The sequence below is a fragment of the Gorilla gorilla genome, chromosome 3 (assembly GCF_029281585.2).
Source record: "Gorilla gorilla gorilla isolate KB3781 chromosome 3, NHGRI_mGorGor1-v2.1_pri, whole genome shotgun sequence".
NCBI classification, from domain to species: Eukaryota; Metazoa; Chordata; class Mammalia; order Primates; family Hominidae; genus Gorilla; species Gorilla gorilla.
In genome coordinates, this window is record NC_073227.2 from 55,617,768 (window position 1) to 55,642,553 (window position 24,786).

Consider the following 24,786-nt stretch of genomic DNA (forward strand, 5'->3'; position numbering starts at 1 on the left):
TTCTCACTCCATACTCCCTTGATTTCATCTAGTCCAATGGTTTTAAATCCCACCATACCCTGGTGACCCCAAATGTATATCTCCAGCTCTATCCTTTCCCTGAGCTGCAAACTTAATGTTCAACGGTCTATTTAACACTCTCAGTTGGATGTTTCAGCCAACATTTATTGAGGGCTCACCATATATGCCACTGTATTTAAGCATTCAGGATTCAGTTTACAGGAACTTAATACTATAATCAACCCAGGTGAATCTTCTCTTTTTCTTACACCCAACACTGAATGCATCAGCAAGTCTTTGCCAATCCTGCTTTCAAATATATCCCACATCTTACTGTTTCTCCCTCCTCCATGGCTATAATCCTAATCTAAGCTACTCTCAACTACATGGACCATGCGATGGCCTCCCAAATCATGGTCCTTCTTCTAATCTTAGTCCCTGTAGTCCATTTTCCTTACTATCACGATATATATTGACTATATCCTCTATATTAGTCAGAGCAATATTAAAAAAAAAATTAGATCAATCCATCTTCTGCTCACTATTCTCCAAAAGCTTTGTATCACACTTGAGACAAATCCTAGACTCCTATCCCTGGCCTCTAAGGCCCTACACCATATGCTCATTCTCAACCCAAGGACTTTCTTGCTAATTTTGAACATGCCAAGAGCATCCTCAACTCAGGAGCTATTTCCCTTGATGTTCCCCCAGCTCTCACATGGGTCCTACCATTACTCCTTCTCTTCATCCAGGTCTCAACTCAAACATCATCTGCTCAGAGCTGTTTCCCCAGCCAACCTGTCTCACCCTTACTCTGCCCCCTTCACTCTACTTGACACTGCTTTACTTTTCTTCTCATACTATCCATTGATATCAATGACATTGATATAACCATTTGTCTATTCTCTGTCTTGGCCCCTAGAATATAGTTATCTCTGTGAAGGCAGGGATTTGGCTGGTCTTTTTCACTGCTTTATTCACAGGGCTTGGTACCTGGCCTACAGTAGGTCCTCAACAAGTACCTATTTAATGATGGCTCAATGAATGTTTTTGACTCTAACCACAAAGTCAAGGTCTGTTCTTCATCACTCCCTCCATCCCTTCCTTCACTCCCAGTCTCTCCTTCACCAGAGTGGTCAGGATCAAAAATGTGGACATTTATTGGACCACAGTGTTGGGGCAAGGGTAGAGCTTTAATTGTGGGCATTTCCTTATACTCTGGTAATGTGAGTCAGCCACACTACCACTGTTCCTGCTTGGGAGCTTGTGATCAAATCAACTAAAGTAGGTTGATTTGACCAGCTAGACCAATTGTTTTTCAACCCAGGCTGAACACTGAATCCTCTGGGAGCCTTTAAAATAGTGATTCTCTGGGCATCACCCCATATCAATCTAAACAGAAGCTCATGAACTGGGGCCTGGGAGTCTGTATTTTTAAGAGCTCTCTAGGGAATCTTAGGCAAAACCCCACCCACAACCCTTCTTTTCTTGGCACGCCTTTCTTTACCATCAGCATGGCAAAGATTCGAAAGGCTGAGATTTCAAGGGAGTTAGGAAGGAGGAGCCAAGGTAGGCACTCACTTGGTTTTTAGTATTGTTGGATACTTGGGGCAGACTCTACTAACAGACCCCTCCATATAGTCATGCATGTTGTCCTTTTTCCATTCAACAAACAGTAATTTCAGGGATATCAGAGGAACGGACATCATTCAGTGAATAGAGAGATAGAGATATATAGCAATTTTCTCTATGCCAAGCACTGTGTTAGGGATTACAAGAATAAGCAAGAAAAGCATGATTCCCTGCCTATACAAACATTGTAATTGAGTGAAGGTAGACAATTAAATAAACAATTAGATTAAAATGCAGGTAGTACTATCACATGAGCATTACAAGATAATGTAACAGAATAATTTCTTTTTTTTCTTTTCTTGAGTCAGGGTCTCGCTCTGTCACCCAGGTTGGAGTGCAGTGGCATGATGATAGCTCACTGCAGTCTCAACCTCCCAGGCTCAAGCGATCCACTGGCCTCAGCCCCCCACCAAGTAGCTGAGACTACAGACACACACCACCATATCTGACTAATTTTTTTTGGAATTTTAGTAGAGATAAGGTTTTGCTGTGTTGCCCAAGCTGGTCTTGAACTCCTGAGCTCAAGCAATCCTCCCGCCTTGGGCCTCCCAAAGTGCTAGGATTGCAGGTGTAAGCCACCAAGCCCAGCCCAGAAGAATTATTTTTCATTACATAAAGCTGTCACTAAAAGAACATGCTTTTCTTATCCTTCCTTCCTTCCTTCCTACCTTCTTTCCCTCCTTCCTTTCTTCCCTCCTTCCTTCCTTCCTTTCTTTTTCTTTCCTTTTTTCCTTCTTTCTTTTACTTCTTTCTTCCTTTCCTTTTTTCCTTCTTTCTTTTCCTTATTTCTTCCTTCCCTTCCTCCCTTCTCTCCTTTCTTCTTTCTCTCGTTCTTTCCTTTTTCACTCCACAGTAATAAGTGCATTACCATCTGAGAAGTTCAATATGTATTTGTGATTCTATTGTTTCAGACACCTGAAATCAAGCAATAATTTATTTCAAATTTCTGACTACTTAACAGCTTCTTGCCCTTGAATAGCGTTACTAAGTTTTGGCTGTGAAAAACATTCATCCACATGCTTAAATCATAAGCAGTATTTTGAGTAATCGAACATTCCAAATTATTTGTAACAAAATTGAATAACGTCAAAATTCTGGACTTAATTACTGTATTGAGATTAATGTAATTCTAATTATAAAAAATTAGGTCAATAAAACTGCTAAACATTAATTTGTACCCAGTAGTCTCTTGTTACATAAGCTACTGGCCTTATGGTATAGACAGGCGGATCACAAGGTCAGGAGACCGAGACCATCCTGGCTAACGCGGTGAAACCCCGTCTCTACTAAAAATACAAAAAATTAGCCGGGCATGGTGGCGGGTGCCTGTAGTCCCAGCTATTCGGGAGGCTGAGGCAGGAGAATGGCGTGAACCTGGGAGGCAGAACTTGCAGTGAGCCGAGATGGCGCCACTGCACTCCAGCCTGGGCGACAGAGTGAGACTCCATCTCAAAAAAAAAAAAAAAAAATTCCACCAAAAGAAAAAAAATGTACACAGGAAATTCACATAATTTTTTTATTCAGTGATGACAGCGTTCTTTTCTTCTTTTTGTTATGAGTATATTGTGAAAAATAATGTCTCTTTTGATGTCTTCCCTCCTGTCACCCCGGGTATGGCAGAAACCAAAAACAGAACAAGAAAAAACCCAACCTGTTGTTTGAAAGAGTCTCCTGGGGTGAAGGAGATGTACATACATGGTGATTGTTACATCAAGCAAATGCTAAAAAGAAGGAGTCAGGAGTAATGGCAAAGACAGCCCTGTGTCTGGGTAGAAGCAAAAAGAAGGAGGACAATTTCAGGCTACATGAATGCCACATGAGTTTAGTATCAGTTCTAAAGTACGAATTAACCGGATGCGGTGGCGTGCACCTATAGTCCCAGCTACTCAGGAGGCTGAGGCAGGAGAATCACTTAAACCCTGGAAGCGGAGGTTGCAGTGAGCCAAGATCATGCCACTGCACTCCAGCCTGGGCTACAGGGCTAGACTCCATCTCAAAAAAACAGAAAAAAAAAAAAGTACCATTGGAGAAACACATGGAAACAGACTCTGATCTTATGACTATTTTAGTAAAAACCGTTAAATTATGGCCAGGTGCAGTGGTTCACACCTGTAATAACAGCATTTTGGGAGGCTGAGGCGGGCGACTCACCTGAGGTCAGGAGTTCAAGGCCAGCCTGGCCAGCATGGCAAAACCCCGTTTCTACAAAAAATACAAAAATTAGCTAGGTGTGATGGCAGGCACCTGTAACCCCAGCTACTCAGGAGGCTGAGGCATAAGAATCGCTTGAACCTGGGAGCTGGAGGCTGTAGTGAGCTGAGATCGGCCACTGCACTCCAGCCTGGGCGACAAGAGCAAAACTCCATCGCCAAAGAAAAAAAAAAGAGCTAAATTAGGCTACCAAGAAAAGAAAGCCAAGTATAGCAGCTGAAAATCTTCAGTTTAAAGGGAATTACTTGCCATTTGGCTGTCAAGCCTCAAAGCAGCAGCAAGGAGAGCTGGCACATCCTTAAAGAAGTTTGTGCACAGAACTTCAGACTGTGAGAGGAAGGAAGCAGGCCGAGGTGAAGCCAGGTGAGAATCCACCAATCCCAGGGAAAACAACTGAGGAAGATGTTAAAACACCTTATTCTTCTTTGTCCTCACTGTGTTAGTATTTTATTCCTTGAAATCACATTTAGAGTCTAATTTGCTTCATGTTTACACTATTGTTTTAATAATAAATGTACTTCATAGATAATATTGACCTTGTATGATTTCAACTTACAATTCTTCAATTATTAACTCTAGAGAAAAAAAAAAAACTCAGCCACTTACATATGTCAGATACACTATACCATCCAGAGGAATTTATACAGAATTGCAGGCACAATGTCTCTGGAGGCAACAATCAGTCTCTGGTTTGCAATTTGCCACACTCAGCTCTAGTTTAGACATGAAATTTTTCACTCAATTCAGCTAGTCAAATTTAAAGATTTCTATCTTTATCTTTTCTTAGGAGTGAAAAATTTCCCTTCTCTCACCCTCTCTGACTTTGCTTAGAATATCTTATATTTAATTTTTTTCCTGTTTAATAAAGTTAATATTATAATTAACAACTATGATAGAAATGTATCTATTTTACAAGACTTACTCCAGACATAGCATAGCTAAGTGGTGATTTGGAGATAATCTGAAGGTTACTAAATCTGCACTAAATAAAGAAATACCACACTATGGCATCATTGCTGTTCTACAAATCTTAGGAATCTCTTACTTTTAATATTGTGCTCTGTCCTTGGCATTTCATTTTTATTATTTATTTATTTTTTTGAGATGGAGTTTCACTTGTCACCCAGGCTGAAGTGCAATGGCGCAATCTCAGCTCACTGCAACCTTTGCCTCAGAGGTTCAAGCGATTCTCCTGCCTCAGCCTCCTAAGTAGCTGGGATTACAGGCACCCGCCACCATGCCTGGCTAATTTTTGTATTTTTAGTAGAGACAGGGTTTCACCATGTTGGCCAATCTGGTCTTGAACTCCTGACCTCAGGTGATCCACCCACTTCGGCCTTCCAAAGTGCTGGGATTATAGGTGTGAGCCACCGCACCCGGCTATCCTTGGTATTTTTAAAAAATTATCTGTAACAGGCAAGGTAAACGGATTTTTTTTTCTTCAACTGTTATTTTAAGTTCCAGGATACATGTGCAGGAAGTGCAGGTTTGTTACATAGGTAAACGTGTGCCGTGGTGGTTTGCTGCACAGATCAACCCATCACCTAGGTATTAAGCCCAGCATCCATTAGCTATTCTCCGTGATGCTCTTCCTCACCCACCCCTACCCCCAACAGGCCCCAGTGTGTGTTATCTCCCACTATGTGTCCATGTGTTCTCATCATTCAGCTCCCACTTATCAGTGAGAACATGTGGTATTTGATTTTCTGTTCCTGTGTTAGTCTGCTGAGGATAAGCCTTCCAGCTTCATCTGTGTCCCTGCAAATGACATGATCTCATTCCATTTTATGGCTGCATAGGATTCCATGGTGTATATGTACCACATTTTCTTTATCCAGTCTATCATCGATGGGCATTTGGGTTGATTCTATGTCATTGCTATTGTGAATAGTGCTGCAATGAACATATGCATGCATGTATCTTCATAATAGAATGACTTATATTCCTTTGGGTATATACCCAGTAATGGGATTGCTGGGTCAAATGGTATTTTTGCTTCTAGATCTTTGAGAAATTGCCACACTATCTTCCACAATGGTTGAATTAATTTACACTCCCACCAATGGTGTAAAAGCATCCCTTTTTCTTCACAGTCTTGCCAGCATCTGTTGTTTCTTGGCTTTTTAATAATTGCCATTCTGACTGGTGTGAAATGGTATCTCATTGTGGTTTTGATTTACATTTCTGTAATGATCAGTGATGTTGAGCTTTTTCTCGTATGTTTATTGGCCACATGAATGTCTTCTTTTGAGAAGTGTCTGTACATGTCTTTTGCCCACTTTTTAATGGGGTTGTTTTTTTTCTTGTAAATTTAAGTTCCTTATAGACTCCAGATACTAAACCTTTGTCAGATAAATAAATTGCAATTATTTTTCTCATTCTGTAGGTTGTCTATTCAATATGATGATAGCTTCTTTTGCTGTGCAGAAACTGTTTAGTTTAATTAGATCCCATTTGTCAATTTTTCCTTTCGTTGCAATTGCTTTTAATATTTTCGTCATGTAATCTTTCCCTGTGCCTATGTCCTGAATGGTATTCCCTAGGTTTTCTTCTAGGGTTTTTGTAGTTTCGGGTTTTACATCTAAGTCTTTAATCCATCTTGAGTTAATTTTTGTGTAAGGTGTAAGGAAGGGGTCCAGTTTCCAATTTCTGCATATGGCTAGCCAGTTCTCCCAGCACCATTTATTAAATAGGAAATCTTTTCCCCATTGCTTGTTTTTGTCATGTTTGTTGAAGATCAGATGGTTGTAGGTGTGTGGCCTTATTTCTGGGTTCTCTATTCTGTTCCATTGGTCTATGTGTCTGTTCTTGTACAGTAGTACCATGCTGTTTCGGTTACTGTAGTCTTGTAGTATAGTTTGAAGTTGGGTAGGGTGATGCCTCTAGCTTTGTTCTTTTTGCTTAGGATTGTCTTGGCTATATGGGCTCTTTTTTGGTTTCATATGAATTTTAAAATAGTTTTTTCTAATTCTGTGAAGAATGTCAATGGCAGTTTAATGGAAATAGCATTGAATCTATAAATTACTTTGAGCAGTATGGCCATTTTCACAATATTGATTCTTCCTATCCATGAGCATGGAATTTTTTTCCATTTGTTTGTGTCCTCTCTGATTTCCTTAAACAGCGGTTTGTAGTTCTCCTTGAAGAGGTCTTCACTTCCCTTGTTAGCTGTATTCTTAGGTATTTTATTCTGTTTGTAGCAATTGTGAATGGGAGTTCATTCATGATTTGGCTCTGTGCTTGCCTGTTGTGGTGTATAAAAATGCTAGCAATTTTTGCACATTGATTTTGTATCCTGAGACTTTGCTAAAGTTGCTTATCAGTTTAAGAAGCTTTTGGGTCAAGACAATGGGGTTTTCTAGATATAGGATCATGTCATCTGCAAACAAAGATAATTTGATTTCCTCTCTTCCTATTTGAATATCCTTTCTTTCTTTCTCTTGGCTGATTGCCCTGGACAAAACTTCCAATATTGTGTTGAATAGGAGTGGTAAGAGAGGGCATCCTTGTCTTGTGCTGGTTTCCAAGGGGAATGCTTCCAGTTTTTGCCTATTCCGCATGATATTGGCTGTGAGTTTGTCATAAGTGGCTGTTATTATTTAAGGGATGTTCCTTCAATACCTAGTTTATTGAGAGTTTTTTAATATGAAGGGATGTTGAATTTTATCAAAGGCGTTTTGTGTGTCTATTGAGATAATCATGTGGTTTTTGCCTAGTTCTTTTTGTATTGAACCAGCATTGCATCCTGGGGATGAAGCTGACTTGATCGTGGTAGAAAAGCTTTTTGATGTGCTGCTGGATTTGGTTTGCCAGTATTTTATTGAGGATTTCGACATCAATGTTTATCAGGGATATTGGCCTGAAGTTTTATTCTTTTGTTGTGTTTCTGCCACATTTTGGTATCAGGATGATGCTAGCCTCATAAAATGAGTGAGAGAGGAGTACCTCCTTTTCAATTTTTTGGAATAGTTTTGGTAGATATGGTACCAGCTCCTCTTTGTACCTTTGGTAGATTTCAGCTATAAATCTGGTGAATAGACTTTAGAATAGAGACTTCAAAGTAAATATATGAAGTGGCTGGGGTAAATTCAGTAAGTACAGACTGTGTCACATCACAAGCCCTGCCCATCCTGAGGGCCATTCGCTTCTCAGCTCCAGAAAATTGTTGTCATGTTGGGATGCTCAGTGGAATCTGACCTTCCAATTGTCTAAGGAAAGCCAAAGTTCTGGATTTTATGCAAAGTATCTGTGGTTTTAAATGCTACCTAAAAATTTAAAAATGGATACAACAAGCAAACTAGATTGGCAGCCTGGATGTCTCATTAGTGTACAATCTCAATAGTTTTCCAAGTGTTTCTACACACTTTATTCCAAATGATCCTCACACCAACTGTGAGATGTAAATAGGGATTCATTGTTCCATTTTAGAGAAGAGAAATCAGTGACTCAGAGGAGATGAGCAATTCATCTAAAGTCACAAAGACAGCAAGTGATGGTAACAGACTAATTTTCTGGTCCTTTGAACCTGCTACACCACATCCTTACAACTAAACTTCTCTGAAACAAAGACAAGGGTCCGCAGGCATCAAAAAGGATTTAGGTACTGGGCACAGGAGGGAAAGCATGTAGGATGGATGGAGACTCTTGTGAGTCATAAGGTGACAGATAGCAGGAAGATGTGTGCTCTTTCCTGAATGTATCCCTCAAATATGATAGAAAGCTAGCCATCAGTGATAAAATTATAGGAAATGAACAATTCTATTATGCTAGGTTCCAAAAAATGCAAGAGAAGGGTTTAGTCACATGCATATTCTAGACCTTCAAGAATCAAGTTTCAGAATGTTTCAGGGGGAAAAAGCTATGATAATATGTCCAGAGATTCTTAAAGCAGTCATGGCTCAACAAAGTTGGGAGAGTTTAAGTGCCAAATTCTGACACTACCATCACAAATAATTGCAGTATGTAAGAAAATGAAGAATCAATTGAACAGTAAATGTGACTACATAAAGATCTCAGAGCAGGCGAGTGCAGTGGCTTACACCTGTAATCCCAGCACTTTGGGAGGCTAAAGCGGGCAGATCACGAGGTCAGGAGTACGAGACCAGACTGGCCAACATAGTGAAACCCCATGTCTACTAAAAATGCAAAAATTAGTTGAGTGTGGTGGCACATGCCTGTAGTCCCAGCTACTTGGGAGGCTGAGGCAGGAGAATCACTTGAACCTAGGAGGCAGAGGTTTCAGTGAGCCGAGACCGTGCCATTGCACTCCAGCCTGAGCAACAGAGCGAGACTCCATCTCAAAAAAAGAAAAAAAACTCAGAGCTTTGAAGTCTATCATAAAAGAAAGGCATGAAATCAAAGTAATCGCGGCATTATTCACAATAGCAAAGACTTGGAACCAACCCAAATGTCCAACAATGATAGACTGGATTAAGAAAATGTGGCACATACACACCATGGAATACTATGCAGCCATAAAAAATGATGAGTTCATGTCCTTTGTAGGGACATGGATGAAATTGGAAATCATCATTCTCAGTAAACTATCGCAAGAACAAAAAACCAAACACCGCATATTCTCACTCATAGGTGGGAATTGAACAATGAGATCACATGGACACAGGAAGGGGAACATCACACTCTGGGGACAGTTGTGGGGTGGGGGGAGGGGGGAGGGATAGCATTGGGAGATATACCTAATGTTAGATGACGAGTTAGTGGGTGCAGCGCACCAGCATGGCACATGTACACGTATGTAACTAACCTGCACAATGTGCACATGTACCCTAAAACTTAAAGTATAATAATAATAAAAAAAAAAGAAATCAAAGTAATTGTCCAAAAGTCTTACTTATTGAATGAGCAAGGCTTTATCTAAAAAGAAACAAAGTGGGAAAAATAAAAATGGCTTCTTGGCAAAATGATGTGCAAAATAGAACAAGAAAAGAGGAAAATTGTTGTCTGTAGCAGATAATTTAAATGTTTGTAGATAAGTAAGACAAAGCAGAATGATTTGAAGCTTACTTTACCCCCAATTTCTTTTTTTTGTTGTTGTTGTTTTGAGACAGTTTCGCTCTTGTTGCCCAGGCTGGAGTGCAATGGCATGATCTCAGCTCACTGCAACCACCTCCACATCCTGGGTTCAAGTGATTCGCCTGCCTCAGCCTCCAGAGTAGCTGGGATTACAGGCGCCCACCACCATGCCTGGCTAATTTTTTCTATTTTCAGTAGAGATGCAGTTTCACCATATTTTAGCCAGGCTGGTCTCGAACTCCTGACCTCAGGTGATCCACCCGCCTCAGCCTCCCAAAGTGCTGGGATTAGAGGCGTGAGCCACCATACTCAGCCCTTTACCTCCAATTTCTATATTCAAGGAGAATAATCTTCAGACAATACCCAGATGATTAATCTATGTGATGAAAACATACAGGTGCTTAATACATTGGAAATGGTGAATTGATGTGAGGTCCAAGGCATGGGAGGAGCTGGTGAGATCACTGACTCTCTGTAGAAGAGTTAACATTTCTAGTTTGAGACAAATTACAGCCCTACATACTGAAATGACTACAGATATGATTACTAAGAAACACCAAGAAGAGGCTGACTTGTCAACTAACAAGTATTTATTGAGTGGCTGCTGTATGCCATGCTGAAAGAAATAAAAACTCGAGAGTGAGGAAGGCAGATGGAGTTCATGTCTTCATAGAGTTTTCATTCCACTAAACTAGATAGTAAAAAAAAAAAAGTACATAAACAAATAAGATTATCTCGGGCACTTAGAAGTAAAAAAATATATTTATGGTAATGTAATAGAAGATTTGACGGGGCAATCACTTTGGCTAGGTTGGTTAGGGAAGGTCTTTGAGAAAGTGACACACAAATTGAGACTTGAACAATGAAAAGGAAGTAGTTTTATGACTCTATGAAAGTATTCCAAACTGCAGAAACAGCAAATACAAAAGTCCTGAGGCAGGAATGAGCTTGGAGGATTTCAGGAGCTGAATGAAAGCTAGCATGGCTGGAGCCCAGTGAGTGATGGGAGACTAGAAGGAGACGCAGTCAAAGTGCTGGGACTAGATCTTAATAGGCTCCAATGAAAAGATTTTATTCTTGTTATAATGGGAAGCCAATGTAGGGTTTTAAGCAGAGGAGTGACATGGTGTGATTTACATTTTAGAAAGTTCACTATCTTACTGTGTGGATAATAGGTAATAAGGGAACAAGAGAGTAGTCAAAAAAAGCCAAATAGGAAACTGTTTCAGTAGTCATTATGGATCGGTCGTGTCCCTCTAAAATCTATATGTTGAAGTTGTAACTCCTAGTATATTATAACTTTATTAGGAAATAGGGACTTTATGGAGGTAATCAAGTTAAAATGACCTCATTAGGATGGGCTTGAATCCAATATGACTAATCCACATCCAGTATAATGCCGGCAGGCACACAAGGAGAACGCTGTCTGAAGAGGAAGGCAGACATTAGGGTCCTGCTTCTACAGGCCAAGGAATACCAAAAATTGCCAGGAAACCACCGGGATCTAGGCAACAGGCATTCTCTCTCACAGCACTCAGAAGGAAGAAACCCTGCCAGCACCTTGATCCTGAACTTCTAGCCTCCGGAACTGTATGGTTCAAATCACCCAGCTTGTGATATTTTGTTATGGCAGCCCTAGGAAATAAATAGTCCAGAAGTGAGATGATGGTGGCTTGGAGTAGGATTATAGCATTAGGATGGGAGAGATGCTTGGCTTCCACTTTTTCGGAAGAAGATTCTACAGGATTTACTGATAAGTAAATCTGAGAAGAATTAAGGATGACTCCTAGGTTTGGTATATTAGCGAACCGATGGATGATGCCTTTTACTGAGATGGGGCAAGTTTGTGAAGCAACAATTATTTGCTCAGTGGGAGAAGTGAGAAATCAATAGATTTGTTTAGGTCACGTAAAGTAAGATGTTTATTACATGTTCAAATGAACATCTTATCTTCACAGTTAAATGTATTCATGTGAAGTTGGTGGGTTGTGGTGATTGGGTGGAAATCTGGGCTGGGCTGGAGATATAAATTTAAAAGTTATGAAGAAATATTTCATATATTTGATATTCAAGTATATTCATATTAATATTCACACACTTTATATTCATATTTTTCAAATATGAACAAGTATTTGTTCAAATCAGGACAGGTATATAAACCATGTGATGAGATGAGTGAGTGTAGACATACAAGAAAGCCAAGAATTTTGTCCCTAGGAACTAAAGCATTCAGTAGCCTAAAAATGAGCTGAAAAAAGAGAAAAAGAGTTAGTCTCTGACATATGAAGAAAACAAGGAGTTTTTGTGTTATTTTAGAAGAAAATGAAAGTATTTCAAGAAGGATGTAGTGATAAAATACTGGAGAGGGTTCCAGTGGGTTGAAAACTGAAAATACATCATTGGACTGCAAGATGGAAGTCATTAGAGATTTTAGCAAGTGTCACTTCTGTAATGATCTTGATAAGAACACAACCAGAGTGGGTTGAAGAGAATGTGGGACATGGAGAGGTGTAGACAGTGACTGTAGGAAACTCTTTTAGGAATTTTTCTGTGAACAGTAGCTGGAATGGAGCAACAGATGAAGAGGGATATGAATTCAAAAGAATGGAGCTCAAGTTTGTGATATTAAGACATGGCATGGTTGCTGAAGGGAGTGATCCAACAAAAAAAGATAAATTAATGATGCAAAATAAAAATGATAACTTTAGGAGTAAAGTCTTTGAAAAGATGAAAGGGGATATGCTTGTTTTAAAATGGGAGCAAAGACATGTCCTCCACCATACTCAAGGGAAAGCAGTGAATGTGGCCAAAGAGGCAGGTGATTTGTTGGAATTGGGGGTGAGACAAGGTGAAAGACATGATGGCATCTATTTTATTCATGAAGTATAAGGTGAGATCAGTAAAGGATGACAAAGATTTGGAGACAGAGAATAAGCTGTCAAATAGTTGTCTATTCACAATCAGAGTAGAAAAGTGACTTTACTGTGGAAGTATATTGAAAGTGTCTGATTGTGTTAGATGCTCATTTGGGGTTTATGATCATATATTTTATGTGACCTCAGTTAGCAGACAGGTGTATGATATTCTCCAAAGTGGGTCAGGTGTTCAGGTGCAGATGCAACATACATGACTAGGGAGTGACAAGACTGAAAGACACAGGCAAGTAACCACAACAATTTAAAATGAGACAGCTCCAAGTTTCTGAAAGCCCCCCAAAACAATGGGATTGCATGTTAGGCCACCTGCTAGCTATATCCTAGACCCAGATGTTTTCCAGTGGAGAGGAGAGGGTGACGGAAAACATTTCCATAGAGGGCAGGGCAGTGGGGAGTATGAGGTAATGTCAGAGTCACCTAGGGATTTTTAAAGCCACACTTGCTCACTCCCCAGTGATGCTGAGAAACAGCACCCCATGGGAGGTATGGAGCTAAAATGGAAAATTTTTCTTTTAGTGGACATTACTATTGATGGGAATGGGCCAAATCCTTAGAGTAGATGGAATAGAAAAACAGATTGTGAGTGACTGGCACAGTTCATGCACTCCTAGAAGATAAAGAAGTAGGCAGAAGGACACAGCATGAGCTCAGTAATAAAAAGTCAAACCAAACTTCTCACTTCCTTTTCTCAGTGCATTAAAAGACTGCCAGAGCAGCGCAGGTGGGCAAGCAAGAACAAAGATTTTGTTCTTGGGAATAGGAGAGGGAGATGTTTAGAAATAGGTGGAAGATTATTGAGTAATATTAAGGGTCCAACTGATGTTGAAAGTCAGGCATGTCAGTAATCTGCATTCTTCAGTAATGCTCTCCCTCAGTCCTGAAGAGCATAGACATAGGATTAGAAAATGTGGGCTGAGCGCAGTGGCTCATGCCTGTAATCCCAGTACTTTGGGAGGCCGAGGTGGGTGGATCACTTGAGGTCAGGAGTTCGAGACCAGCCTGACCAACATGGTGAAATCCCGTCTCTACTAAAAATACAAAATTAGCTGAGCATGGTGGCGGGCACCTGTAATCCCAGCTACTTGGGAGGCTGAGGCAGGAGAATGGCTTGAACTCGGGAGGCAGAGGTTGCAGTGAGACGAGATCATGCCACTTCACTCCAGCTTGGGCAACAGGAGTGAAACTCCATCAAAAAAAAAAAAAAAAAAAAAAAAAGGAAAGGAAAGGGAAGGGAAGGGAAAGGAAGGGAAAGGAAAGGAAAAATGTGATCTTGACTTTGGAGGTCTGCCCAGTGTGTTGGAAAAATCTAGGGAGGAAGAAGTCCAAGGTCCTAGTGAAAAGACTGAAGTGAGAAGTGATGAACCCAGGGAACGAGGTAAGTTGAGGGAAGGAAAGGAGGCGAGGGCTGGGCGCAGTGGTTCACGCCTGTAATCCCAGCACTTTGGGAGGCCGAGGAGGGCGGATCACAAGGTCAGGAGATCGAGACCATCCTGGCTAACATGGTGAAACCCCGTCTTTACTAAAAATACAAAAAATTAGCCGGGCATGGTGGTGGGCACCTGCAGTCCCAGCTACTCAGGAGGCTGAGGCAGGAGAATGGCATGAACCCAGGAGGCGGAGCTTGCAGTGAGCCGAGATTGCGTGGCTGCACTCTAGCTTGGGCACAGAGGGAGACTCTGTCTCACAAAAAAAAAAAAAAAAGAAAGAAAGAAAAAGAAAGGAGGCAAGAAGGAGACTCTTTGGACTGAGATACTAGGGCAGAAAGTGCAGCCACCAACCAAAAATCTTGTTGGATTGAAGAGCTGGTGTGAAGGGAATCAAGACATGGGTGACATGGCAGGAGTATGGGTTGTGGTCATATAGTGGGAGGACAGTTTTTCACGTGGGTTTCCTGGAGAGGAATCAGATGTTTCTGACCATTACTAGCTGTGTGCCAGCCTAGGAAGTTCATTCTTAAGTCTTTCAGAAGTGGAAGAAAGCAGGAAAATTGCTTGCTAAATTACCCATGAAAGTCAAAACCTTTCTTCCTTAGAACTTTTGAAAGCGAATTGTCACTAGGACATATGGGGCTTGATCTGGTCAACCATCTCATGATTTTAAATTTTCATTTGGGATTTTTATCTACCTCTTCATAGCAGAGCAAAACAAACTTGTCTTTTTCCCATAAATATAATTAAAAAAGAGACAGGCTGAGGATACCTACCAATGGGTCACTCTAGGCCTTGTCAAAGTATGGGATCAGGATATGAAGTAAATCCCATTAATTGCTGTAATTGATAGCTCCAAAAGGGAGTATGGCATACAATTAGAAGTTCCCAAAAGTTTGCAGCTCCCCTGGAGATGTTATAAAATAGAATCAGGGTTATTAGCCCACATTCAAGCAAAAGCTTGTTTAAAGTGGGGCATTTTCTAACTTCTTCTGGATAGACTGGGCCTCTCTTCACAGTTTTGTTAAATTTAGTGTTTCATGAAACTTACCAAGGCCTTTAATATTATGTACATGCCTTTAATTATAAGCACATATTTCTTCTCTATTGCAAGATTTCTCCTGAACTTTACAGATCTGTCAGTGAAAGAGGAAACTTGGATACCACATGTGGAAATGACAAAAGTGGGATATGAACCTCGATTAACTAGCACATAAAGAGTGCTGTTCCCTGAAAAAAACTGTTGGATTCATTTAGGTAATCATCTCTTGATGAATGTACTCTTGCTAGTATAACCTTCTTATTACCATGGAGTTACAAATTAGGTCTGCAAAAGACATCTGGAAACATCTAGCCCCTTCTAAAGCAATAACATTCCAGTGTTTTTTGACATACTATGCAGACTCTTCCAATAATTCTGGATCTTACACATTAAAAGCTCTCAAGCGAAGGTGCTAGTTAGTTTTTTTAATGTTTTATTTCCCCCAAAATAGCAATCAAGTAACTGGATATACACATTTCCATTTTATAATCACTATCACACTGTAATCTAATTACTTGTTTAAATGTCTGTCTCCTCACTAGATTAGCCCCTTAGAGAGCACAACATGTATCCATCTGTGTAACTTCCTTATGAAACTACAGGTATGTGCTGGAACTGTATCTTCTACAAACAAGAGTACTAATAGGTGAGTAGCTTTCTTTAAGAACATTTATTGCAGTATTGTTAAAATGGCAGCAAACTGGAACTAAACCAAATGTCCATCAAGTGGGGAATAATTTTAAAAGTTATAGTAAATCTATAGATAGAATATTATTTGGCTTTAAAAAAAATGAGTTAGAGCTGCATCAGTTGACCTGGAGAGATGTCCATGATATATTGCTACATGAGAAAATCAACTAACAAACGGAATTACAGAGTGTTATTCCAAATTGTAAAAGTAAACAATGACGGCTTGTGAAAAAGATAGGTGTTTACGGTTGTGGGAGAATATTCATAATGCACTAACAGGGGTTACCTTAAGGATGATCAGGAATTAAGGTAAATGAGTGTGGGAGAATAGTGCTAGCAAAATGCAAAAATACTCATGCCATAATGCTAAGGGAAAATGCAGAATGCATGATTTTAGCAATAGTTTTTTTAAAAGAAAAGTTTACCTTTCGGTGTCTTACTGGTTGATGCCAGGCATAGTTCTTAAAGCTCTACATAGACTGTTTCACTTCCTGCCCGCACCAACTCTGTGAGGTAGGGATTATTATTTCTTTAATTTCACATAACAGAAAAGTGTGGTCCATAGAAGTTACTGAACTGGCCAGTGGTCACACAATAATTGGCTAAGCTAAGACAAAATAATAACAGGCAAATAGGCAAAAAATGAAATTGCATTTTTTTCCTAGAAACTAATCAGATCAAATGAAAAGTATCCATTTAATTAAGTAATAGACCTGTGGATTATTTTTTGCCTCGAATTTTTGCTATTATTTAATATTACTTCATTTAAATAAAGTAAAATTACTAAAAATAAATACAATAAAATGGCTAGTATGGTGGTTTTCAAAACCTGTCCTCAAGTCCTTTGATGTGGGAGGTCTGTTTCTTCCCTTTGAATCAGGTGGGGCCTGTGACTGATGGCTCTGGGCAACCACATAGGAGAAGCAACATTTTGTGCTTTTGGATGCTTAGTCAAAAAAGGTAATACAGCTTCTTCCTGGCTTCCTTTTTGGGAAGCTTGCTTTGGAGGATGCCAGCCACCATGAAGTGAGTCTCATACAGGGAGGAACTGAGGCCCCAGCCAACAGGCAGCATCTACTGTCAGACTTCAGATGGTGCCAGCCTCTCCCTAGCTTTGGAATCTTCTAGCTGAGGCCCCAGAAATCACAGAGCAGAGACAAATTACGCCAACTACACTTTGTCTGAATCTTCAGTGAGCATAATAAATGTCTGAGTTTTTGTTTGTTGTTATTGTTTTGTTTATGTTTGGTTTTGTTTGTTTTGTTTTGTTTTGCTACAAATTACATAGCAACAGATAGCTGGAAGAGATTCTGCAGTGATGTTCGTCAGTTTGGGGTAGGTTTTCCCTTAGTTTTATTCTTCTGCTCTCTTTAGGCATATTGTGGTGGTTAATTTTATGTATCAATTTGGCTGGGCCACAGCACCCAAATATTTGGCCAAACATTATTCTATATGTTTCTGTGAAGGCATTTTTTTTATGAGATTAATATTTAAATCAGCGGACTTTGAGTAAAGCCGATGACACTCCATGATGTGGATGGGCCTTACCCATTCAGATAAAAATCTTTTTTTTTTTTATTATACTTTAAGTTTTAGGGTACATGTGCACATTGTGCAGGTTAGTTACATACGTATACATGTGCCATTCTGGTGCGCTGCACCCACTATCTCGTCATCTAACATTAGGTATATCTCCCAATGCTATCCCTCCCCCTCCCCCCCACCCCACAACAGTCCCCAGAGTGTGATATTCCCCTTCCTGTGTCCATGTGATCTCATTGTTCAATTCCCACCTATGAGTGAGAATATGCGGTGTTTGGTTTTTTGTTCTTGCGATAGTTTACTGAGAATGATGATTTCCAATTTCATCCATGTCCCTACAAAGGACATGAACTCATCATTTTTTATGGCTGCATAGTATTCCATGGTGTGTATGTGCCACATTTTCTTAATCCAGTCTATCATTGTTGGACATTTGTGTTGGTTCCAAGTCTTTGCTATTGTGAATAATGCCGCAATAAACATACGTGTGCATGTGTCTTTATAGCAGCATGATTTATAGTCCTTTGGGTATATACCCAGTAATGGGATGGCTGGGTCAAATGGTATTTCTAGTTCTAGATCCCTGAGGAATCGCCACACTGACTTCCACAATGGTTGAACTAGTTTACAGTCCCACCAACAGTGTCAAAGTGTTCCTATTTCTCCACATCCTCTCCAGCACCTGTTGTTTCCTGACTTTTTAATGATTGCCATTCTAACTGGTGTGAGATGGTATCTCATAGTGGTTTTGATTTGCATTTCTCTGATGGCCAGTGACGATGAGCATTTTTTCATGTGTTTTTTGGCTGCATAAATGTCTTCTTTTGAGAAGTGTCTGTTCATGTCCTTCGCCCACTTTTTGATGGGGTTGAATAGAACAAGGACTGACCTCTCCAGCAAGAAGGAATTCTGCCAGCAGATTGAACTGCAACTCTTGCCCGATCTTCCTGCCTGCCACCTACCTCATCAGGTTTCGGATTCACCAAGCCTCCAGAATCACATAAGCCAATTATGTCAAAACAAACTTTTGTTTGTCATCATTGTTTTGTCTGTGTTTTGGTTTGGTTTGGTTTGGATGGGCTCAAGTGATCACTCTTCCTCTGAGCCAATCCAGTTCAATTAAGTTCATATCCCATTGCTACCCCTCTAATTTTCTCACCTTGTTCAGCACACAGAAGAGAAATCTTACTTCTGCTATGACAAGGCTGCCTAGATTTGGAAACATAAAATGGCATAACATAACCTCTCTCTCTTTATGTGTGTGTGTATATATATATATATATATATATATATATATATATATACACACACACACACTCTCTGAATAGCACACATATTACACACATTATACCTTTAACTCTGCTTCCCAAACTACTCACCAGTTGCGCCTGCATCCAAATCTCATTGTAGTATCCAAATAAATCACTTCTGTTTAAGTTATTATATATGTGATATATTTAAGAGGTCTAGAAAAGAGACTAATAGTAGCATAGAGTCAGTCTTCTAAACTTCTTTCTCTCTCTCCCTCCTTAGGACAAAAATTGGAAGCAATATGCAGCCATTTCCAACAAATGAGCAGCCCACATATTAGATGGCAACATCAAGGATAGAAAACTTTAGGAAGATAAAGGCCTGGGAAGTAGATTAGCTGTGGCTTTCGCCTGGATGTGGCTTCATGGAGTTACATATGCCACTGAGAATTCCCGAGTGACAAAGTGATCAAATCCAGGCAAAGGAAAAAAGGAAAGGTGCAGCTTACCCCTCGAAGCAGTGGGCAACTGTCAGAACCCACTTCTTGGCAATGAGGACACAGCCACAGATATGTCCACTGGGTTCACTCTGCAGAGAACACTGCCATGGCCACCTTCCAGGGCGACTCGTCCGACCTCCAAGGATCCTTTTGTTCATTCGGGCAGCAGGGCGGCGCCCACAGTCTACCAAGGAGCAGAAGACACAGTTTGTGAGTTGATGCCAAACCTTGCTAAATGCTTAGCTCTTTGCTGTCACTTACAAGCGATCACTCTTCCCCTGAGCCAATCCAGTTCAATTAAGTTCATATCCCATTGCCACACCTCTAATTCTCTCACCTTGTTTAGTACACAGAAGAGAAATTTTACTTCTGCTCTCACAAGACTGCCTGGATTTGGAAACATAAAATGGTATAACATTAAGTTACATATTTCTTGTTCAATTCAAACACTTCACCAGTGACATACAAGACAGCTCCAACTGTTACCACCAGAAATCACATTCTCTGAGCATTTCCTGTGTTACCACAGGAAAGCACATTCCTCTTGGTGCAGGAATTCTCAAGGCAGGAGTGTGGTCAGATATTAATCATGATGTAGGCAGGAGTATATGGAATATATATACTTCTTTTTTTAGTTTATTTAATGTCATCATAATTTAATTTCACATTTGTGGGAAAAGAAACTATTTTAACAAAATTTCCCACATCATTTTGGCTGGTGGAACCACCACAATGTAAATTCAAACTACAGTTCTCAAGGGGAGATGGGAGTACTTTTTAGAATCAGTGGTGAGGAGGCAGCATGTCAGATTTTTATGCTTATACAAAGTGGTGTGTGCTCAAAACAAGTTGAGAAATACTCCAAGATGAGTAAAATATGACTTCAGAAATTTGAAGAACAGATTAAGAAATGGAATATTTAGACTGGAGAGGAGTCTTACCAAGACTCTCAAGGTTAAATTTCTGCTATATGAGAAGTTGACAAGAGGAAAAGTAGCTTAAATTTGTTTCATATAACTTTAGACAACATGATCAGAACTAGTAGGTGCAATTTACAAGAACTGTGGGTTCAGGAAAAGAATTTTCTAAAATCTAAATTCAACTTTGAATGCAAGAACATGGTCCCTGTTAAAGGATCTTTCAATGTGATGGCACAAGATAATTCAGTTTGGGGTAGAAATTTTAATCACTAAGTTCTCTTCCAACCATGAAACATTTACATTACAACCTCAATGTAAATGAAAAAGGACAATAAAAATCCATACTGGGACTTTCAAAAATACTATGATGTACTTAGAATCCTAGATCTCTCAAATTGAAAAAAAATCCAACCCTAAATATATAATTTCCACATTCCTTTCTGAAGATTTACTGTATTTTCATTTCTTGCTAAATTTATGTAGGGGCATGTGTAATTATTTGCATACAATAAATTATGTAATACAGGAAAAGCTCATTTGCTTTCTACCCTCCCACAGTCTAAAATCCTCTCTTCCTTACTCTGTATTACATTATTCTAAATTTATTTGCAGCACTTACCAAAGTCTAAAATTATTTTTACTAATTTATAATCTTTATTTTCACCCCCATATAGTGTATGTTCCCTGAGATGAGGGCCTTCATTTCCCCTCATTCACTTCTACATCCCCTCAAAGCCTAATACTGAACTTGGCATTAAAGAAATACTTAATAATTAGTTGTTATTTGTTAGACTGAAAACACATAGCTCTTAGGAATAGGAAAAGTCATCAAAGACTATTCATCCAACTTCTTAGTGGAAATTGCAGTTATATAAGATAACACTTGTAGTTAGTAAACCAGGACTAGAACCAAGTTTACCAACTCCCAATCTAGAATGAGTTATTTATTTATTTATTTACTTGACCTGAAAGGTTTTTTCTGGAATTACAGGTTTGAGGAAACAAATCACTTGGTTAAAAGATTTAGGTCATTGTTTCAGAGGAAGTACTTCAATTGACAAATATTCAGAAATTTGTCTGCAGAGTTTGTTCTATGAGGAAAATGTCAAGAACTTTTTAAGAGGAAATGGTCCATTTTTAGTTTTCCTCTTTAAAATTCTTAAGAAGTAGCAACATTTATGAGCTTCAGAGTCAGACATATTTATTTAGAGTTCAGACACTATCACTTAGCATCTGTGGGCTGTGAGATTTGAGCAAGTTATTTAAATATTCAAGCTGTAAAATATTGGATAATCATCCATGGTTCACAAATCTATTATGAGGTTTAAATGAGTCAGTGTATATAAGATTACCTAGCTGTGTGCCTATAAAGTAACAAGAACTTAGTAAGTGTAAATTTCCTCAATTTATCTTCCTCCTACACCCCACCCATAGACAAGGGAAGCAGCCCTGTTTAAGATGCAATGATTTTTTAGGGTAAACTTAAGTGTACTTTCAATTCAACTTGATTATAATTTCATTTTGTGTCTATTCCTCTCTTAGACATTCCAAGTTTTCTTAGTTATCATTACTTCAATTCCCTCTGTTAACTAGTTCTATGTAGCATCTGCAGGAAATGCAGACATGAGGGTTTATTTTGAATAAGATATTAAAAGAAATCCAAGATTAGAACCCAAGTTCCTCTCTCCTCGCCATGATAGTTTCTGTAATCGTGAATAAAAGAGAAAAAAAAATCTATGTCTAGAAAGAAGAAATAAAAGCAACCAATGTTGAAATGTAAAGGCAATAGTGAATCTATGGAAACTCTTTACTGATATGACAAATTTGGATTACCTTAAGTTAAAAAATGGAAGAAAAGCCCAATGATAAACTCTTGCTCTGTAATCTGACTCTATACAGCTCTTATGAATGCATTCTTACCCATTTACTAGAAATTCATGTAAAGTGGTCCCATTGAGGCTCTCCCAGTTGGAGTGTAATGTCAGCCACCGTGGCTCTTTCTCCTGTTCCTGTATCAATTTGGTCACAGATGGTTCTCTGATACAAGGCAAATACTGGATAAGAATTCAAAGTACAATGATCTTTGAACAGGCATTATCATTATTTAGCACTCATTCCCTTTCAAAAAGAAGCACTAAATCATGTCAACATTTCAAGAGGAGAATTTGGACTGTTACAAATTGTTAGAGCTGTTTTAGTTATTCTCCCTGCTGACCTGTGTTTGAACTGCATGAGGTGTTAGGATTATAATGTGTATGATACAAAAGTTCCAACAGGTAAAACATAACAATAACTTTAGGCAGAGATCAAAAGTAAAATAAAATGTATCTAGCTGGGTTTTTTTCCTCCTCTTTTCTTGTCCATTGTAATTCTGCAATATAGCAATATAAAATAAAATAAACAACACATAAAGAGAATCAGTGGCCATTTAGCATCTATTTAGACAGCATAAAAGTTGTAAGAATTGTAATATTTCTATGTTTGTAGGTTTTTTTTTTTTTGAGGAAGTCTTGCTCTGTTGACCAGGCTGGAGTACAGTGGTGCAATCTTGGCTCACTGCAACCTCTGCCTCAGGGTTCAAGTGCTTCTCCTGCCTCAGCCTCCCAAGTAGCTGGGATCACAGGTACATGCAATCATGCCCAGCTAATTTTTATATTTTTAGTAGAGATGAGGTTTCACCATGTTGTCCAGGGTGGTCTTAAACTCCTGACCTCAAGTTGTCTGCCCACCTCAGCATCCCAAACTGCTGGGATTACAGGCACGAACCATGGCACCTGGCCTCATCTGATTATTATTTTTAAACTATTGTAATCACATAATAGAAAATGGACAAAAACTTCCCCCAACTCATACTTTTAAAAAGGCAAGGAAGAACCCTCTAAAGGGAATACTTGATGATAGAATAAGAGCCAAAGATTAAAAACACAAGAGTATTTCATAATGAATGAATTATAAACATTTGATTTTAAAACAAATGTCATACATCCTAGCCACAATGAAGAAGAGTGGCATAAGATATAAATTTATTTAGAAATTTGAATTGACTGTTAGATTACTGAAGATATCAAAAAAACCTCTTACAAAAATAAGAATTTTTCTTTTTCTTGGCCAAAATGAATCTGGCTCTCCATCAATTCCAGAAGTTCTGAATGCAGAGGCAAAGTGAGATGGAAAGTATAAAAGTCAGAAGCCACACATACTGGTCATGGTGTTTCTCCTGATAACCTGCATCCTGAGAATTCCCTTCTGCAATAGAACTACCTATGGACCTCCTAAATCCAGGTAAAGCCAAAAGAAGATAAACTTTTAAATTTTGTTATTTAATCAGGTCATTCTTAAATCAGGTATTCATAGGGCAACAAGATACTTGCATGGGGAGTGCAATTAGGAGAGAGTGTGCACTGATGCTGGATAGGAAAATCATTGCAAGGAACACCAGCCTTTCAACTCAAAAGGCCCCCAGCTGCCCTGAGGAAGGGCTCCACAGACATCCACAGGATGTTTTTGCATTTCATTCATTAGCTTCCAAGAAGAAAGGCAATTTAGACGGAATTTCTCAGTTATAAGTGGAAAATTTAAGAAATTAATCATCAAGGATATGGGAGTATCATTATGAAAATTAGGTTTCCGTAAAATTCTTGAACACTGGCATGTTTCTCATGCACAAACATAAACTTTCAGCACCAGAAATGTCATCCAATGGCCCATTTTTAAAAGTCAGTGAATTTGTTTGCTTGTATTTCTGCCATTGTACAGAATCTAAGCATCTCCATAACTTCAATTTCCCTTTCTTTTTTTTCCAGCTTTATTGAGGCATTCTTAACAAATAAAAATTGTACATATTTAAGGGGTGTAATGTAATGTTTGATATATGTATACCTTGTGAAATGGCCACCACAATCAAGCTAAGAAGCATATCTATCACCACATAGTTATGTGTGTGTGTGTGTGTGTGTGTGTGTGTGTGTGTTAAGAACACTAAGGCCAAGAACCTTAGCAAATTTCAAGTATACAATTTAGCATCGTTAACTATAGTCACCATGTTGTACATGAGATCTCCAGAACTTATTCATTCCACATTACCGAATCTTTGTACCCTTTGACCATCTCCCCATTTTCTCCATCCCCTAGTTTTTGGCAACTAACATTCTACTCTCTGCATTTACGAGTTGACTTTTTTAGATGCCACATATAAATGAGATCATGCAGTGTTTGTCTTTCTGTGCTTGGCGTATTTCACTTAACATGTCCTCCAAGTTTATCCATGTTGTCTCAAATGGCAGAATTTCCTTCTAAGAATACTGAGTAGTGTTCTATTGTGTAAAGAAAATGTGGCGTGTGTATGTGTATTCTTTGCATAAAATTTCTATTGTATAAAGAAATATATATTCTATTGTGTAAAGAAAATCTGACATCACATTTTCTTTATCCATTCACTCATCAGCAAACACTGAAGTTGTTTTCATATCTTGGGTATTATGAAGAGTGCTGCAAGTAACATGAGAGTGCAGATCTCTTTTTGAGATAATTATTTCATTTCCTTTAGATATATACCCAGAAGTGGGATTGATGGATCATATGGTAGGTAGTTCTATTTTAAATT

General features: G+C 39.0%; 1 protein-coding gene and 1 long non-coding RNA gene across 10 annotated transcripts in view; one reads left to right on the forward strand and one right to left on the reverse strand.

Annotated features, from left to right (window-relative positions):
- CORIN (corin, serine peptidase) overlaps positions 1-24,786 on the reverse strand; it is a 244,941-nt gene that overhangs the window by 11,412 nt on the left and 208,743 nt on the right. For 7 of the 9 annotated variants that reach the window (XM_055385559.2, XM_055385557.2, XM_019025855.4 and 4 more), the window contains 3 exons: positions 22,104-22,220; positions 19,601-19,650; positions 19,273-19,447 (listed from right to left, as the gene is read on the reverse strand). In XM_055385559.2, coding sequence (XP_055241534.2) covers positions 19,273-19,447; positions 19,601-19,650; positions 22,104-22,220 — 342 coding nt within the window. The remainder of the gene's footprint in view (positions 1-19,272; positions 19,448-19,600; positions 19,651-22,103; positions 22,221-24,786) is intronic. The other 2 variants (XM_055385560.2, XM_055385558.2) reach the window with 1 other exon arrangement.
- LOC129533248 (uncharacterized) lies at positions 15,382-23,660 on the forward strand. Its single transcript, XR_008679323.2, has 4 exons — positions 15,382-15,496; positions 15,824-15,927; positions 19,047-19,473; positions 23,324-23,660. It is a non-coding gene; the product is annotated as an uncharacterized lncRNA (long non-coding RNA).